This window comes from Fusarium verticillioides, chromosome 5, assembly GCF_000149555.1.
Source record: "Fusarium verticillioides 7600 chromosome 5, whole genome shotgun sequence".
NCBI lineage: Eukaryota > Fungi > Ascomycota > Sordariomycetes > Hypocreales > Nectriaceae > Fusarium > Fusarium verticillioides.
In genome coordinates, this window is record NC_031679.1 from 1,833,882 (window position 1) to 1,850,779 (window position 16,898).

Consider the following 16,898-nt stretch of genomic DNA (forward strand, 5'->3'; position numbering starts at 1 on the left):
GTTGAGTGAGGGCACCACGATGTCGATTTCAACACTGAGGAATAGAATCAGTGGCGGAGTGCTTCAGACGCTCTGCAAAAGGGGCTTTTGATTCGAAAACTCTCTGTCGAAGTTTGTCGAAAGAGAGAATCTTCCCGGTCTATATAAGATGCGCCCGGTCCTGTCGCTGGGTCTGGCTAGCCCTTTCACCTGATACGCTCACCAAGTCAGCAACCTAACTTGTCAGATCAGTCTTTGCGTTCGAGATGCGTCTTGATCTCACTCTTCTAGTGGGCCTCGCTGGGCCATTAGCAGCAGTTCCCATCCTGGACAGCTATGTCAGCTTCCGTAAGTCATGGGCATCTGCTTCTACCAGACTGAACAGCGTAATCGCTGAAATGTCCACCATCTATCCTGGTGAAGGGACCGTCCCTTCTGGAGCAGCAGCCTCTACTACCGGCACCGATGCTGCGTGCCCCTGTGACAACGAGGCACCTGCTACCTCGACAGCCTCAGCTGGGTTGGTCACCTCAGGATTAACATCAGCACCACCAGCTGTAGTCACTGCGACTTCTACTCTCACCACTTCTGTTGCACCCTCTTCTGGTGAAGTCGGAAGTGGCAGCACCACTGTTTCAGCGTCTTCTTCGACTGTCAACCTACGCGCAACGACAACAACCACAACCGTTACGATGACCAGACCAGCTTCAAGCGCTGCAGCCGACCCTGCCTTCACCACCAAAGGCTCTCATCACCACCAGGCCCATAATTCGGATGGTGAAGCACACAGGTCCGACCATGGTTGGGACTCTCCCAATCGTGACTTTGGCTCCGCTAAAGAGTCCAAGCTGCTCCGTCGCCACAAAGACGAGAAGGATAAGGACTTGCTTCTGAAGGAGAAAGAAATGGAAGTGCAGTACCTCGAGAAGAAAAGTGAGAGATTGTGGAAAGCGGCACATGGTTGGGGAAAGCTACTTGTGCAATATGCCGCAATTTTCAAAAATACATGTGACAAGGCGAATCCCCAAGAAATAACGAAGACGGGCAAGTCGGTAAAGGAGATCATCGAGGAGAAGCGGCTTGTTCTAAACCAGATCAAGTCGGTGAGCGATCGAGCTCATCGTTATGCACGCATACAGGAAAAATGGTTGCTTGACGCCAAGAAGGAGCTTGAGATTGCCCAGTGGGAAAAGGCAGCGAGAGAGGTACAGGGCATGAGCCATGAAGAAATTCTTCGCAAAGAGGATTTTGGGAAGCATGCTTCAAGCCACAACCCTAAGAAGCGCTCAGAAGCCAAAGATGCCGGGGAGCATAACAAGCAGAAGCTGGAGAAGAAGAATGAGAATGAGAAGGAGAAGGAGAAGGAGAAGGAGGGCAAAGCCGCCAAACACAAGGACGAAAAGTCTTACGGCAAGGAAGACAAAAAGACCGATGCTACCAAAGAAGAGGCTACTGAGAAATTCTCACTTGAGCAGTATGAAGACACTCTCTATGGAAATGTTGGAGACCAGATCAAGGAGAAGCTAGGGAATGATAAGAGCAAAGATCATCACTCTGTCATTGAGAAGGGAGAGAAGCCCGCTTTCGTGATCACCAAGGAGTACAAGGTCTACAAGTGCAACGGCGAAAATGGCTGCAAGGAGGACTTTGGGTCACTAGAGGTACAGGCCAAGGACGCGAAGAAGGAGAAGGGGGCGGAGAAGGAGAAAGGCCAAGGGGAGAACTGGTATGATCTAGAAGGCGATCCTCCGATGCTTGCTGATGGGGACGCGGCTGAGCAGCTGAAGCGTCTCCAACAGCTCTACATGCAATGGCGTGGCATGCTTGTCGAGGCTATTCGCAAGGACCTCGACCCGATCCTCAAGAACGAGGAGTTCCCGGAGGATAACAAGATGGCAGCGCAGCATATGAAAGGGAATGAAAAGGATCAGCGCAAGCGACTGTCCGATATCTACATGAGCTATCGCTACATGCTTCTTGAAAAGTACAGGAAGCTGCTCGACCCTATTCTTCACGCCGACCACCAAAAGACCAACTGAGCGGAGCCTAGGGAGGGAGTCAGGTCAAGTCAGGTCAGGTCAGATCAGCGATGATTGAGAAAAGATGCAGGGTTTCCGTTTGACTGTGGCCATGTATTTAGATCTGTTTTGTGTAAAAGGGGACATGATTGTGGTTGACAACTTAAAAAGACTCGGGCAGTCCTCGGATAGTCTGACTAAAGGGGTTACACAGCCAATCACAGGCTGTGCATGCCTTGGTACCTATCTTAGCCATGACCTATCGAGGAGCCCAAGCAATACCTATAGTCCAGTATAGTCCAGTATAGTCCGTATCTGTCTATCTTGCTCCGGCATTTGACTGGCTTTAAATCTGTCATGCAAAAATGGCGCATGAAACATTTCTGTGAGTTCTTGTGTTCTGTCTCGCAAGTTGATTGTCCTGGTCAAAGAAGTATAAACGTCATGATAGAACTATAAGTATAGATAGTTGGGTCATAGATTGGACATGATCATGAGCACTTTGGTATTATGCGTTCGGCAAGTTACGATACAGACTTTTAGAGTGGCATTTTGATTTCAAAATAGCCCGAGTGCAATCTTTTTGTCTATTGCCTCGATTCTAGGTAGATAATCAATGAAGTCATCAAGTCATGAAACTCGGTGGTCTACTTGAAGTCACATGATGCTGGAGTTCCGCCGAAAATAATCCGAAAGAGCCCTAATTTTGCTCCCACAGAATTACCTTTCTTTTTGGAGCTGAGGACTCGAGTCATACTGATTCTTTTCCCCCTTCAAGCGCAGGATTCGACTTCTTTGCGACAAAAACACCACGGTCCCTTTTCAGACACAAAAATCCATTCCATTCCATTCGCAATGGCTCCTCAGGCAGTACGTACATGACATCGCTATGCTGTTAGGCCCTCTCCCGTAGCGTATTGTATCGCATCGAGGAGAGGAGCCGTATAAGAATGCAGTAGGCTAAGGTCATTTTTCAACAGAAGAAGTCGGGCAAGGCCCAGAAGCAGACCAAGAAGGTACGCGAGATCCAGCTCCAGGTCGACATTTGACTCAATGACGACGACTACGACTGCGACTGCGACGACGATTTCACGTGGCACAGACACAGACACCTCCCCACGAGGGACACAATCGCTAACTGATCCTGCCAGTACATCATCGATGCTTCTCAGCCTGCCAGCGACAAGATCTTCGACGTCTCCGCCTTTGAGAAGTTCCTCCAGGACCGTATCAAGGTCGAGGGCCGCACCAACAACCTCGGCGACAACGTTGTTGTCAAGCAGACCGGTGAGGGCAAGATCGAGATCACCGCCCACAATGAGCTCTCTGGTCGCTACCTCAAGTACCTGTACGTCTCTGTTTGAAGTGAAGTACGGTGATGGGATGCACATCACATCACATCACATCGCATGACCCAGCAAGATGCTAACTGTGAGCAGGACCAAGAAGTTCCTCAAGAAGCAGCAGCTCCGTGACTGGCTCCGTGTCGTTTCCACCTCCCGAGGTGTCTACGAGCTCAAGTTCTTCAACGTCGTTAACGACGAGGCTGACGAGGACGACGAGTAAACGAATCAATTTGCATTGCATCGGCGCAGGAATGGATTGGTGAATTGGGACAGGGGGTAACAAAAAGTTTCTTCAAGGACTCGGCCAATAGACCCAGCCATTTTATGTGGCACTCTTTGCGGTGTTCATATTCTTGCTCTCTTCCCAATACCTGAGTGATGTAAATGCCGAATTTGTGAACTGACTTGAAGATGATGCTGTCGGGTATGTATGTATGTTTGTTGCGTGCCATCATCGTATTCTTCTCGTGTTAGCGCCTCCTCATGGCAACGATCTCATGACACCCTCAAATGCAACCAACGCCATGGCATTTGCCGGAAACGCCCTCAGAAAACATGGAACAAATCCTCTCCAGTATCCCTTCCAACCTCCCTCCCTATACACAGCAACTGCTGCGTCCTTCCAACGAGGAAATCTCCTGACTCCATCATTGAGGCCGCCTCCCAGCGGATCTGTCATGATGCGCTGCTTGACTACATCGCTCGGGTAACTAGTCAACCAAAACACTTGCGCACTCAGGCCTCCCGCCCAGAAATTCACTGCCGGTGCACTGAGGTTTGTCTTCTCGCGTAGTTGTCGAGATAAGATATCGTAGCTGCCCCACCAGCAGAAGAAGAATCCTCGAAAGAGAAGGGTCGCTGAGAGGCCATGATACACGCCCTTGATGCCATGGTAGTGGTAGATCTTGCGCAGACAATCGATCGGCCCGGCGTATAATCTGTCTGCTTTTTGCGCTGCGTATTGGATCTGCAATCGTGCCTTGACGTGCTCGACTGGAGCAGCAATGAAGCTCACCGTTGAGCCAGCTAATATTCCCGCGATACCATGACCGAAGCTAGGTAGCGCTGTGTGACCCTTTGGGGCTGTGCCGGGTGAAGATGCCGTAACGTCGGTTCCTAGTGGCTCAACGTTGAAGACATGTTCTGAGAGGAGACGACGGTAGACGGTGAGCGAGCCCAGCATGACCGAGTCCATGAACATCCATCCAACCAAAGGCGGTGTTGCGCCCTTGTAGAGCCCGCGGAAGCCCTCATGGCGAATAGTCTGGGTGACGCATTGCAGAGGGCCACTGAAGCGACTTGGGTCTGTTGTTTGTAGACGGACTTTGATAGTATCAAATGGATGCCCAACTATGAAAAGTCTGTCAATGTTTTACATCTCGAGCCGTCATGATAAGGGACACGTCTATACCTGAGAGCTTGGCGATGCCGCTGAAGACACCCGCTACAAAGCCTTTGTAATCATGTGCACCGCTTCCACCGCCGACGTTACTTGTCTTCTTTCCCTTTGTATTTATGGGTTCTGGCTCATTCAATATAATCTTCCCTTGCACGTCTGCAGCCATTGTCTGTGTGTAATTTGACTCGTGCGAGTCTGTTCGTCATGAATCTCTTCCAAGGAATAAACGGCAGCTTTTGGAAGAGCTAATGCTCAAGCTTGGTGATATAACAGCGAGGCTTCTGTTCAGACCAAAAGAAATATTAGAGAAAGACGAGATAATAAAGTCTTGTAGATATGAAAACATTCGGGCTGAAGAGATGTCGAAAAGTCCCCGATTCAGAAGTTGAATGCTGACGCATACAACTTTTTGAAGATCGTTATTCGCCGGACCTGGGCAGCTGGGGGAGCTGTCTGCACTGGTACCTACTTCTTTACCGAAGTCGGAGCGACCTGGAAATGGGTTTACCTAGGTACCTAGTTCAAGGGACCTAGCTTAGCAGCCTATTAACTTGGGCCTTAGTTGGCAGTCTCCGGACTTTAAGGCCTTCCCCCGGATACTCTGGGGCCGTACCCACCCATACCTACCTGAGGTAGGTACTTGTACTTTAGGTAGGTAGTTCTCTGTAGGTACGCTAAAACCTACCTAACTTATAACGAAGGCCTAACGGTAGACTAACGTTGGGCTGGCTATATGCATCATTCTACAACGCTGGCTGAAGGAGCCATTTTTTCACTTCACTTGCAAAGGAACATGATACATTGCGGTGGTATCCCTCTGGACTTATATCGATTGGATTCCTCTCGTTCCCAAATACAACCAATATCGGCGGCATGGTATCTATCTCACACTCACAAAGCTAAACACAACCAGGAACCCCAACTATCTAACTTGAAAATATGTCCACGCACATCATGTCCATCCACTTTGTGCTTTTGCTTATGCTTATGTTTGTGCTATCCTGCCGTAGCATCCTTCCCCATTCCGCTCATGATATCCAATCCGAGTTAAATCATTGCTCGCAAATCAAACCATTGACGTATCGCTCTGCAGTAAGAAAGCCATGTCATGTCGTCGTCAAGAAGTGAAGCAAAAGCCCCCTGTATGCAAATATATCCCTTTCCTGCATCCTCTTTTCCTCTTTGTTTTCTTTTTCGGTATTTGTTGTAAACACCTGTCCATCCTCTGTTTCTCCCCCGTTTCTTTGGTTGTTCGGTTGTTTGTTTATTAAGCCCTTCATCTTGCTGCTGTTTCAGCTGGCCACCCCTTCAGTCTAAAGCTGTCTTTCTTTTTCGCGCTAATAGCAAAGTCGTCCACCTAAAGGCCGTTTCATGTCCATAAAAAGTTCATACAACTGACCACCAGCCAGAACCTCCAGAGGGAGAGCCAAGTTTGGTGTCAAGAAAAGCAAGGCACTGTATCGTTCTCCGATAAGATATAGATTAGCATCTTGGTAGTGGACGGCTGCCACGGTTATCCTCTTTCTAAAAGGTCTCCGTGTCATCCGTGTTATGAGATGCAACACTGCCGAAGGTATCTGCTTCAAAGGTTAGAGGCATGGATATTAGACACGGATCAAATCGAACTTACCTCGCTTGCGTCGACGAGTTTCATCCTCAGGGCTCTTGGGGGTCATGGCTCGTGGCCCACTAGGTCGACGAGTAGGGACACCCAAAGCGGCATTGAGGTTACGGTTCTCAGGCTTGGGGCTGCTTGTGAGGTGGCTGACATGAGTACCACTCATAGTAGCATATCCGCTTTCATCACTGGGATGAGGGGCGGGGCTACCCTTCGCCAACTTGGAGATGCGGCTACCCCTGGGGGGGGACAGAGCTGAGGGACTACCAGTGGGCTCGATGGGCTCCTTGGGAGGTCGAGGGGGGCCGGTTGGAGATGTGGTCCAGTAGGCAGGGTCCTGAGGAGCACCTGTTGATGATGCCTGGCTGTATCGGTTGGTGTTTTGAGCCATCTGGTTTAAGCTCGAAACCGAGCCACCCCAATCTGCCGACCTAGGTGTCATGGGGACGTTGTATTCTTGAGCAGAGAACTCCAGAGCATTGCGGAAGCGCTCTGTCTGGCCCTGTCTGGGCTGGGGGTGTTGTAGGTTCAATGAGTTTCGGTGAACCTGATATTTGGGTGCATTGCCTGGAGTATGGTTGATTTCGCGGCGGAGAGGCGCTGGCATGGCATCACCGGCATTGGGCACCGACGCGAGCTCTTGCTGGGAGAATCCGGTATGTAGCTGGTCCTCTGCGTAAGGGGCATGACTGTAATCCCCATCGTTATACTCGCCTAAGCTAGATCCTGAGCGCGAGGGAGGGTAGTCATCATACTTGGCTTCCTTCTTGCCTTTGCCAGCGCTGGAGGCTGTTGTTCCAGACCACCTGGAAATCTTGGGAAACCAACCCGAAAGACCGGACTTGTGCTTTTTTTGCTTCTCTGTTGTGCGAGGAGTGTTCTCGTTGCTCATTGGCTGAGCAACACCAGATGGTTGAGGGGGTGTGTCAAGAGGAACAGAACTTCCGCGCTGGAAGCCTGATCGCTCCGGTGTCAGCATGTTGGGGTTGCTGCGCTCGCCAGTCGGGCTAGGATGGGCCTGCTCGTATTCATCCTCGTGCTCAGCAACGGTGCTGATGCGGTTATCAGAAAACTTGCGTTCGTTGGCAAGCCGAGATCGGGAGTGGGAGAGCGAGAAGTGACCAGACTGGCTGGGGGTGATTGTCGAGTTGCCTTCAGGCTCATAGCCTCGATCTTGCTCGAAGTGGCCCTCAGGCTGCAGGTTGTCGAAGGAGGGGCCACGACCACCACTGGTGGAAACGGGGGGGGCGGTGCTCTGTCCCTTAAGCTCGTCAACCTCGCCGAGAATCTGCATCAGGATTTCTTCAATACGCTTGAAGTCGCTCGTGCCCTTGTTGCTGAGACCTTGGAAAGCTCGCTTGAATAGGTTCTTCTTGGCAGCGGCTTCATTGAAAGTGTCAACCTGGGAGATGCTTTGAACCGATCGGGCCCCGGGGTAGGGGCGAGGGCCATTGATTGCCTTCTGAAGCTTCTCAGTATTTTCAACACCGGCGAAAATGACATCGTCGCTAGTGTCCTGGACGAGGTTTCTAAGCTCGTTCAGAGAGGTTCGCATCTCAAGGGCAGAATTCATCAGCAGTGCAACAATTTCCGTATCGCGGGCACTGCGCTGAGCATCTCGAACCATCAGGTGCTGCATCAGGGCAACAATGTCCTTGTTCTCGATGCGGTCAATTCCCTGACCAGTGGCTGCATCGTAGAATGGTGACCCCATGCCTTGAGACATGCCACTGAGGTGACGAGCGTCCTTGGGGGCGTAGAAGGGGTCCTGGCCAGCATCATTTGGAGATCCGGGCAGAGACAACTGAAGAGCCTTGCCCTTGGGCTGGAGATCGGGAGTTCGGTTGTTGCCATTGGACATATAGCCTTCGTCATACTTGGGGCCGAAGCCAGGGCTTCCGGTGTGGTAAGGAGCCCCAAAACCCCGGGCTCCCAAAAGGTTGTCATTCAGGGCAGGGTTGGCGACAGGACTGGCGTCCTCGTATGGGTTGGTGACAAGGGTGTCTCGCTTGCGGTCGTCAGAGGTCCGCTGCCACTCATCTTGATCCTGGCTGGGTTCACGGCTGTGAGCATTGGTAGCAGCCATTCCAGCGGCAGCGCCCAGCGCAGCGGCACCGGCGACTTGAGCGGCACCAGGTCCGTGACTGCTGGCAGCGCTCTCAGCGCGTTGCTCGGCAACATTTCGGGGAGTTGGTGTTGCTCGGCCTTCAGAAGCATCATCGTGGTGTTCGCCAGCAAGACGCTCTTGGACAACTGAAGGATTGGTGTGATCATCATCATCAATGTAGCCAAATTCAGGCATGGGATTGTTAAAGTCGGGGAGACCACTTGCAGTCATCTTGGGTGAGTCGTCATAAGAAAGGCGGTCGATGCTGTGAGCAGGAGTGTTACGAGGCTCATGACCTTCCAAAGTACGCTCCTTGAAGGACTTGTTACGGAAGACGCCGGCGCCTTGGTATTCCTCTGGCTCCTCGGTAGCTGCTTGCTTCTTACCCTGCGCCGCCTTGAGAGCAGCAACGGCGCCAGTCGCAATAGCAACTTCTGAAGCCGTGGGTGACCTTGTTCGGGGCACCTTTCGGCCATGCTCATCCAGATCATACTCAGTGAACTCTTGTGATTTGGTATGAGATCTGGCACTAGGTGTAGCATGCCTCTCGGGTTCCAACTCACTACCATCCATGTAGTTCTTGTCGGGGCTCGCACCGCGGCTGCTATAAGTCCTTGACTGGTCGTCGTAAGAGAGAGTCGAGTCGCGAGGACCAGGGTAGTCGCTGTAGGAGCCGCTCAGCATGGACTGGTCGAGCATCGAGCCTTCAACGAGTGAAGCAACTGCTGATTCAGGCCCCATAGGAGGGTGAACCAGGTTGGGGTTGGCACCAACGCCACGAACAGCTTGTCCAGACGCGACCTTGTCCAACTCGCTGTCATCCGTGTAGGTGGTGTTTCGGTAACCTACACCAGAACTTTGAGGTGACATTTGGCCCATTTCTCTTTCTTGGAGGGAGTTCAGAGAAGGCGTAGACTGGCTATTGCGACGATCCCCAGATCGCTCGTAGTAAGCATCACTCGTAGAATGCATACTCCTGGAGTTGCGAGGGTGATATTCGCTGCCGCCCTCAGTGTAGCCAGAAACACTGGGGATGGGGCTGAGGCCTCGAGCACCAGCCTGGTAGGGAACATACTTTAATGGAGGAGGGACATCCTGGGTAGCGAAATAGGAGTTATCATATCCACCCTCAGGATAATCGTTGTCAGAAATGTCATCTTCTTCATATTGGCCTTGTCGTTCGAGAGGATGCTTTTGGCCATACTCGTCTGGTTCATACTCTTCCACGTAATCCTTCTGACCGCGCGGCAAAGCAGTCAAATCGCCATGAGATACGTTGGCGTGCTGCGTGGATAATGTTGTCTCGAGATTTGAGGGAGTTGCTGAAGGCGTAGGTGTCGAGGTTCCAGAGACATATCCACCCGGAATGTTCTTAACAGGCGTGATCTCCTCGCTAGCCGAATGAGGCCTGTCGGTATCGGCAGATCGGATGGAAGTCCTGGTCATTTCCGAGGGGTTAATTTCACTCATGAGAGGCATGGGTGGCTGAGGAACCACGGGATCGTCGTCAAACTGGTCAGCATGATGGTCGCGGCTCAAGCCACGGCTATGAGCAGACTCGGCTCTCCGACGCCGTCTTTCTCTCGGCTTTCGGTCGCCTTGTGTGCTATCTGAGAGGAGTGATGAGCCAATGCCTGCTGCTGCTGCACCGGCTGCAGCAGCCTTGAGCATGTCACCACCACTTCGCTTGGGTGTAACATTCTCATTCTCGTATTGGTAGTCATTCTCAATAGAATCATGGCTCACATCAGAGTTAGCTTCGAGGACATGACGCGCCTCTCTATTGCGTCTATCCTTTGGCTCATTCCGTTGACCTGACGACCGCCGGCGGTCGGGGGTTAACTCATCCTTAGATACTGATGTGGCAGACGAAGTAAAGGAATCGCGTCGGCTCTCCCTCTTGCTGGTCTCTCGCTTAAGAGCGTTGAGTTCGGGCAGAATCAAGCGGCGGATGGCGTCTTCGACTGTTTCGAGGAGCTTGGGGTTGTTGATCGAGGATTTAGAGACATCTGAGCGTGAGGAATGCGTTGCGTGGGTGCGATGGCTGGGAGCCAAATGAGAAGCTGAGACATTCGAGTCAAGTCCTGACACATTGGATTCCTGTTGACTTCTGCTAGAGCGACGGCGATGGGCTTTAATAGGCTCCTCCGTCCTCTCAGAAACACTGCTGGTCCTGCTTTTTGGTCGACGCTTTCTCTCTGCTGTCGACTTTTCCCTCGACGACTTTGATTCTGACACCTTTGACCTGTCTCTGTTTCGACTCTTCCGGCTCTTCAATTCATCTACTGCAGCACCGGCAAGTGCACCGGCGCCTGCTGCTGCAACCATCTCTCGGGTTGCTGATGGACTGTCGCCCTTGGCGTCGCCGTCGAGAAAGCTGTCAGATGGAATGGCGGATATGTCTGAAGCGTTGACGTTGTAGGTCTCCGAAGGGATCAATGGGCTGGCAGGTCGTCGTCGTCGTCCAGTGTGGCTACGATCAATCTCAATGTCAATTGGATTTCTCGAGACGTTGGACTCTTCGGTAGCAGAAGCGTAGGAGCTCATGCTGTTGCCGTCGTCCCCGTCGAAGTACTCAGAATCTCCCAACGGTATCCGTCGAGTCACAGAGGTGTTGCGAGCGCCCTTTGTTTCTGTGACTTGCAGATGGTGATCGGAACGGCCTCTCTTGGATGGTGTAAGGCGGACGCGGACACTAGGACGTCGCTCGCCTGTGGAACCGACAGTTGACTTGCCGCCTTCGAAGTACTCGATGAGCAATGAGGTCTGAGATTTGCTGGCCTTGTGTCCACGGGTAGCAATGGTGACGGGTGTTCCGTCTTCAGGAATAGAGTAGGAGGACTTCTCGTCACCGGGATTCACCCCATCCACCGTTGTTGTGAGATCGGTGGGGGTGGTATTAGTCTCGGTTTCGGTAGGGGCGGGAAGTGGAAGAGATTTTCTGGAAGATACACCCATCGTAAATCTGGTGAGGCTCTTAAGTAGAGGTGTTTCGGGGCCCTTTCTTCCCAGGACTGCGATCCGGAGCGAATGCAGAGAAACACCGGTGGGAGAGGAGGGTTTGGCTGATTAACGGTTTGATATCAAGACATGCGGAATCAAGGAGCAACAAAGATTGTCTAGCAGGACATATCAGTAAACCCGAGTGCTCAACGGAGGAGAAATAACGGTGTAGGCCGATTATATGGGGTAACGAATCGCCACATGCGTTGAAAACTACTCGCTCGACTCATGAAGCGGAGAAGGGTAAAGCAATGGTCAAGGGAAAAGGAAGGATGAGAGACTTACAAACAAACGACCCGATTAGAAGAAACGAAATAACTTTGGACGTCTACCAACTACCCAGAGACAGGACAGTCGATAGCGATGCCTACTTACAAGAGTCGACAACCGACACAGCTCGACTCGACTCGACTCGAATTTGACCTGGCCTTAGAAGCCTCAAGGTTCCGTGGGGAATTCGAGAAGGAGAAAGATTTGGGGGAAGGGTTAAGGATGCGACGTGCGGCGTGGTCGATTGTAAAGGATGGTGTGAAGAAGGCTCATGGGATGTGGATCCCGTAAGGTAAGGTCAGGCAGCTCGGCGGGGGGGACGCCTGGGGCCTTGGGGGGCTAGGAAAAAAGAATGGGCCAGCAAAGTTGCCCGCAGCAACCAAACCTAGCAATTAACAAGGAACAGTGAACTGAAAACCGCCAGATGTCAGTGTCAGACGGAGCGGAAGAGGGCCGAAACAGAAAATCAAGAAGGGTTACGGATACAAGGTAATATGATCTAGACTGATTTGGGGGGGAAAGGAACAGGGCATTCACTTTAGGTGCAGTTGTGTCAAGGGGAATCGAGGAGGTTGGGCGAGAGATCTGGAGGTTGGGGAAAACGGATTGTGTTGATGCGGAACGGTCAGGCCGTTTTTCTTTTTGATCTTTGTGCAATATTGATGGGATATGGAATAGGTAGTTGGTAAACTCACAACACGCGCTAAAGTTTAACGCTTCAATGAGTGAGGTCTAAAATTATCGATGATGTATGGCTTCGTTGTGTATTGAGGAAGATCTTGATGCGAAAAGTCTAGGTACCTAGGCAGGTATGCGACTTATTAGAGTCAGCCAGCATAAGTGGAACCAAGAAGCTTATGATGTTTTAGGTATTGGATTCCGCATGGATCTCTTCTGCGTAGGTATTGCTCTAAACAACACCAGCAAATCTACGGAGTACTTCGTTTGACAACATATATCAGATTGGATTGTGTTGTCCTCGGGCTCTGGTCATCACACTCTAGGTAAATATTAGATCCACCTGGTTCAGCGGCTGGGCCCTCGAGATTTTCATTTTCAGGCTAGTGCCTTGGGGTGATGAGTTGTCTCTGGCACCTCTGCCGAGGCGGGCTGTCCAATAGCGCCGGCCCGCCGGGATGCCACCTAGCTCAACACGCTATGCCCGTGGTTCCTCTGCCAATAGACGATCTTCCAAGGACACGAGGGGAATGAGATATGCACCAAAACGTGCAGGAAACATGCAGAGCACACATTGGATGCACAGTAGCGAGGCCCGACGAGTTCATCGTAACGCTTCATGTGTGTGATACGTGATTTGCTGTGTGTGATGTGATGACCATCCTCATCCCATCCAACTCCTCCTTAGCATCGAATAAGCATCCTCCCTCTCTATCAAAACAGGATCTTCCAACTAGCGGTCTCCAAGTTGTTGCGTTGCCAGTTGCCACGCAGAACCAGCCTCCTTGCCTCTCTGCCTCTCTAGATACTACCAATGCTCAGATGCTCCAGTATCAAACCACGACAGGCAGACAAACGTTGGGCTTCCACCTCTGCTACGACAAACCCCCTGTTGTAAAACGATTCATCTTCTATTTTCCCTTCGAATCAGGTCCCGGCAATCGTTGCACTCTCAAACAATCCTCTTCCCCAGCCTCTCTTTTCACTCGATCACCCTCGTCAATCACTCCAACCCCTGTCCGCCTATTTGTTACTGTAATTAATCTTCAGACTTCAGCCGTCCCTCGTTCAGCGCCACGGCCCCAGCTTCGGGCCAGGATGGGAAAGGTGCGGCTGGGTGGCTGCGTCCCTAGAGACGGGAAAGAATCATTCGAGTGAGCCTCATTTATTTGACTAATAAAACAAGTCAGACCATGAGGGCGAGGCTCATGATGAGGCTGCATTTGTTGACACCGTCAGCGCTTCTCATAACTTCTCAAGTTGCCCAAGTCGCTTCGTAAAGAGTTCAAGATACACGATATTACCTGAGCAATCTTATCAAAAAGATCACCAGAGTCCCAGTCCGACCTCCACTCGGATCCATAGGCACTCATTTCGCTCTTGTGAGTGGATTGTAGGGCTGAATCACTCACTCACTCACTCACTATGAGTGTCGGAATTGTCTTCAAACTATTATGAAACACTCTCATTCCTAAGGAATAGCCTAATTACGGTACCTTATTCTCTATACAAAGACAGCGACATACCATTATCCACAGGTTTCAGATAAATTACCAGTTCCAAGCATAATAGTGCTTTAGAAGCTTCTTGGTCGAATCTAGCGTCCAGACCAAACCTTGACCTCAACACCACCTAATACGGATAGATTTAACATGTTCCAGAAAATCATACTTACCGCGGCTCAACTTTACTCGTGTCTAGCTTTCCGTCTTTTCAAGCATACTCCGTAACCCGACTCGGAACATTGACTTTTGCCGCTCATGTTGGGCCCATTCGCATCTCCAGCCTCCTCCATCATCACACTAAGAAAACATTGCCCCATTTGCTTAATTGGCGCCCCTTATATCCTCTCCAACCACCTCTCTACCTTCCATTATGGTTTAGGGTTATCCTGATCTTCCTGTCCTATTTCACCACGACATCCAGTTGTCAAGATGAGGCGAACTAGGCTTTACCAAGCATGACATGAATCATAAGATCTCGCAAACCCTCTGTGGATCCCCCGAACAAAGACCCTTTCACTCATGCGAGACACATCGAAAAGGCATAGGACACCCCTAAAGTTTAGATCCAGGACAATTTTCAATTTTCTATATCGTTTGACTTGCAACAAATGTTCTCAACAACAAAACTGTTTCAGGCTTACCGCCAAAGTTCACAAAGTCTTCAAAGGCTTTCATGAGGCACTACTTACTCCTTGATTCTGCAGCGAGCCAAAGCAAACTGTCAACAAAAGCCCAGAGAGAAAAAGTACCCCTTTTCGTGGCTCGGTACAATTAGTATTGGCCCAGAGCCCCTACGGTCCGTTGTTGTAGTCCCCGACTAACTACTGTAGCTATTGCTGCGATCCCGTGTGTTGAGGTTAGTTGGTAACCACGACATCCTGCTTTCAGCATGGCAAGACCACAGGGAAAGACCCCTTCGTCCTATCGGTGTTATTAACCCCTGTGGAAGTTGATGACAGCATCACCTGTGACACCGTCCTCGATGCATGCAGCCAACCGAGTCGTCTGAGGCCAGTCGTATCACACGCAGACGACCCGTATAGCACTCTGCTTCCGGTGGCTTGTAAGAGGATGACTTCGTCATGTAATCTGCAACCATGTATTCTTAGTCCTTCCACTCGGTTTCTTTGAATTCATTTGATTAGCAATTCGTATATGAGTATCCAGGCAAGCTCAAAGTCTGAATTATTATAGAGACCAAGACGATAAAGCTTGTCTACCTCGAAAGAGGGAGGGAGTGTCGGTTCATCGTTCAGTTTAGCTTTCCACACTTTCACTTGAGTCTCCCGGATATCTTTTCTCTGCACGACTATTTCATGTACAGAGTGAGTGGTCTCGCTAATCGGGCAAGCTTGATCGGAACGGATATCAGTAAACCCAGCTCGATCTTATCTCATGAGACGAAAACACAGAACTGTTCATTGCTATGGCAATATCAATCGGTACGCAATCTCATTTTGATTCACTTCTTTCCTCGAATGCACACCCTCCCGGCCTATCCCTCTCGAACTCCAGGCAAAAAGGTAGGTATAAAACGGTCCAAGAACGAACATATGGGGGGAAATCGTCATCCAATAGCCAAAGTCCAACAATCAACTTCTTCGACCATCCGTCACTACAGCCGGCGCAGGCTGAGCAGGATACTCAGGCGGCATGTTCCCGGCTTCGAGATCCCGCAGTTCCAGGGGATCCTGCGTCTCCTTTTTGCCATCGTATGGAGGCGGTGCCTGTCCCAGTTCATTGAGCCCTTCTTCAGACCTGGTACCATTCCATGGCGATCGGCGATGTCCCGTTCTTCTTCCACCGCGGAGGCCGCTATATACAGGAGCTCCGGCAGTCTGGCCGGGCCATTGGTTCCCACGACGGCGTCGACGTCGTCTCACTTGGATAATGGTGGCGGTTAGACCGAGAACTAAGATGACAAAGAGAGGAATGAGAACCCAGGCAAAGGGCTGTGCACCAAATGAGAAACCGGTGTTGTCGTCGGTGTTGTCGTCGGTGTTGTCGTTTGTTGCCATCACAATAGCAGATGTATCTTTACAGCGTCTAAGTAAGGTACTCGATCAAATGATATTGATATGTGTTGACTGGACTATATTATCGGATGTCTCAGACAAGATCTGTATGTGATCGAATCTCAAATGGATATGTATATAAAGGACTTTTTATTCTTGTTATTTAGTTTGTGAGACGTCAGGAATCAAGAATCATCAAAATGATAGATTGTCAAGGTGTGAGGTCAGAGACTTTGATAGAGTGGCGTCATCTAGTAAGTAACTCCAACTCCCGACTCCAAACCTGGGGGGGAAGGGCAGCTCTTTGTACTTTGTGCACCCTCGGCTTCTACCTTAACCTTTTGCATTCGTATGCCTCCATTACAGAGCCGCGTAGCCGATCATCCCCCACTGTCAAGGTGACTTCATCATAGTGGCTTAGTACAGTAGCTTAGATCTGGATGTATGTATATGTAAGGTAAGGACCGTTGAATGTCGCCGTCCGCCGGTGGAGCCGGGACAAATTGGCCGCCCGTCACCTGTTCTGGCCATGATATCTATCTATGATGGGCACAGCCCAGTCGGATACAACAAATTGAAGAATACCGACAGACAAACGAGAGAACTCGGCATGGAAGGCCGGGCCCTTAGACTACAGCTTCTCAACTCTGCCTTGGACTAGGGCGTATTGAGAACGAGCAACGCCACTCACAACGACTAAGTAATACGCTGCAACAGTCATGTACGCAAACAAATATGCTCAGCTTAGTACGAGGGCGATGAGGTAACATTTGGCGCCCAGGTCCAATTTGCCACATGATTTAGTTCGGCTTCCCAGATGAACAGCTCTGCGAAACCAGGCACGCACAGTATAGTTACGGGCTTTGCCGTTGGGCAGCCGAAGGATGAATAAACATTATTTGGAATGGCATCTGATGATTCCATGCAGGCTCTGACGTTAGATACCTAAATGGCATATGG

At 50.7% G+C, this 16,898-nt stretch overlaps 5 protein-coding genes across 6 annotated transcripts; 3 read left to right on the plus strand and 2 right to left on the minus strand.

The window, feature by feature from the left end:
• Positions 1-245: 245 nt before the first annotated feature.
• On the plus strand, positions 246-2,018 carry FVEG_02806 (hypothetical protein; the record flags this gene model as incomplete). The annotated part of the gene is made up of 1 exon (XM_018890303.1): positions 246-2,018. The coding sequence occupies one exon, from the start codon at positions 246-248 to the stop codon at positions 2,016-2,018; it is 1,773 nt and encodes a 590-aa protein (XP_018746594.1).
• Positions 2,019-2,679: 661 nt separating this feature from the next.
• On the plus strand, positions 2,680-3,789 carry FVEG_02805 (50S ribosomal protein L22e). The gene is made up of 4 exons (XM_018890302.1): positions 2,680-2,867; positions 2,978-3,013; positions 3,149-3,345; positions 3,437-3,789. Exons 1-4 carry the CDS (start codon positions 2,853-2,855, stop codon positions 3,561-3,563), a joined length of 375 nt encoding a protein of 124 aa, XP_018746593.1. The 5' UTR covers positions 2,680-2,852; the 3' UTR covers positions 3,564-3,789.
• FVEG_02804 (hypothetical protein) lies at positions 3,521-5,204 on the minus strand. Its single transcript, XM_018890301.1, has 2 exons — positions 4,755-5,204; positions 3,521-4,693 (listed from the first exon to the last, which is right to left on the minus strand). Exons 1-2 carry the CDS (start codon positions 4,906-4,908, stop codon positions 3,825-3,827), a joined length of 1,023 nt encoding a protein of 340 aa, XP_018746592.1. The 5' UTR covers positions 4,909-5,204; the 3' UTR covers positions 3,521-3,824.
• Positions 5,205-5,523: 319 nt separating this feature from the next.
• FVEG_02803 (hypothetical protein) lies at positions 5,524-12,220 on the minus strand. The gene is made up of 3 exons (XM_018890300.1): positions 11,756-12,220; positions 6,373-11,586; positions 5,524-6,319 (listed from the first exon to the last, which is right to left on the minus strand). The coding sequence occupies exons 2-3, from the start codon at positions 11,423-11,425 to the stop codon at positions 6,267-6,269; spliced, it is 5,106 nt and encodes a 1,701-aa protein (XP_018746591.1). The 5' UTR covers positions 11,426-11,586; positions 11,756-12,220; the 3' UTR covers positions 5,524-6,266.
• Positions 12,221-13,049: 829 nt separating this feature from the next.
• On the plus strand, positions 13,050-16,121 carry FVEG_15131 (hypothetical protein). Of its 2 annotated transcripts, none has more exons than XM_018904238.1 (2): positions 13,050-14,697; positions 14,754-16,121. In XM_018904238.1, exon 2 carries the CDS (start codon positions 15,240-15,242, stop codon positions 15,825-15,827), a length of 588 nt encoding a protein of 195 aa, XP_018746589.1. In that variant the 5' UTR covers positions 13,050-14,697; positions 14,754-15,239; the 3' UTR covers positions 15,828-16,121. The 2 variants fall into 2 exon arrangements, with proteins under 2 accessions (XP_018746589.1, XP_018746590.1); XM_018904239.1 differs by having other exon boundaries at positions 13,050-14,668.
• Positions 16,122-16,898: the final 777 nt, after the last annotated feature.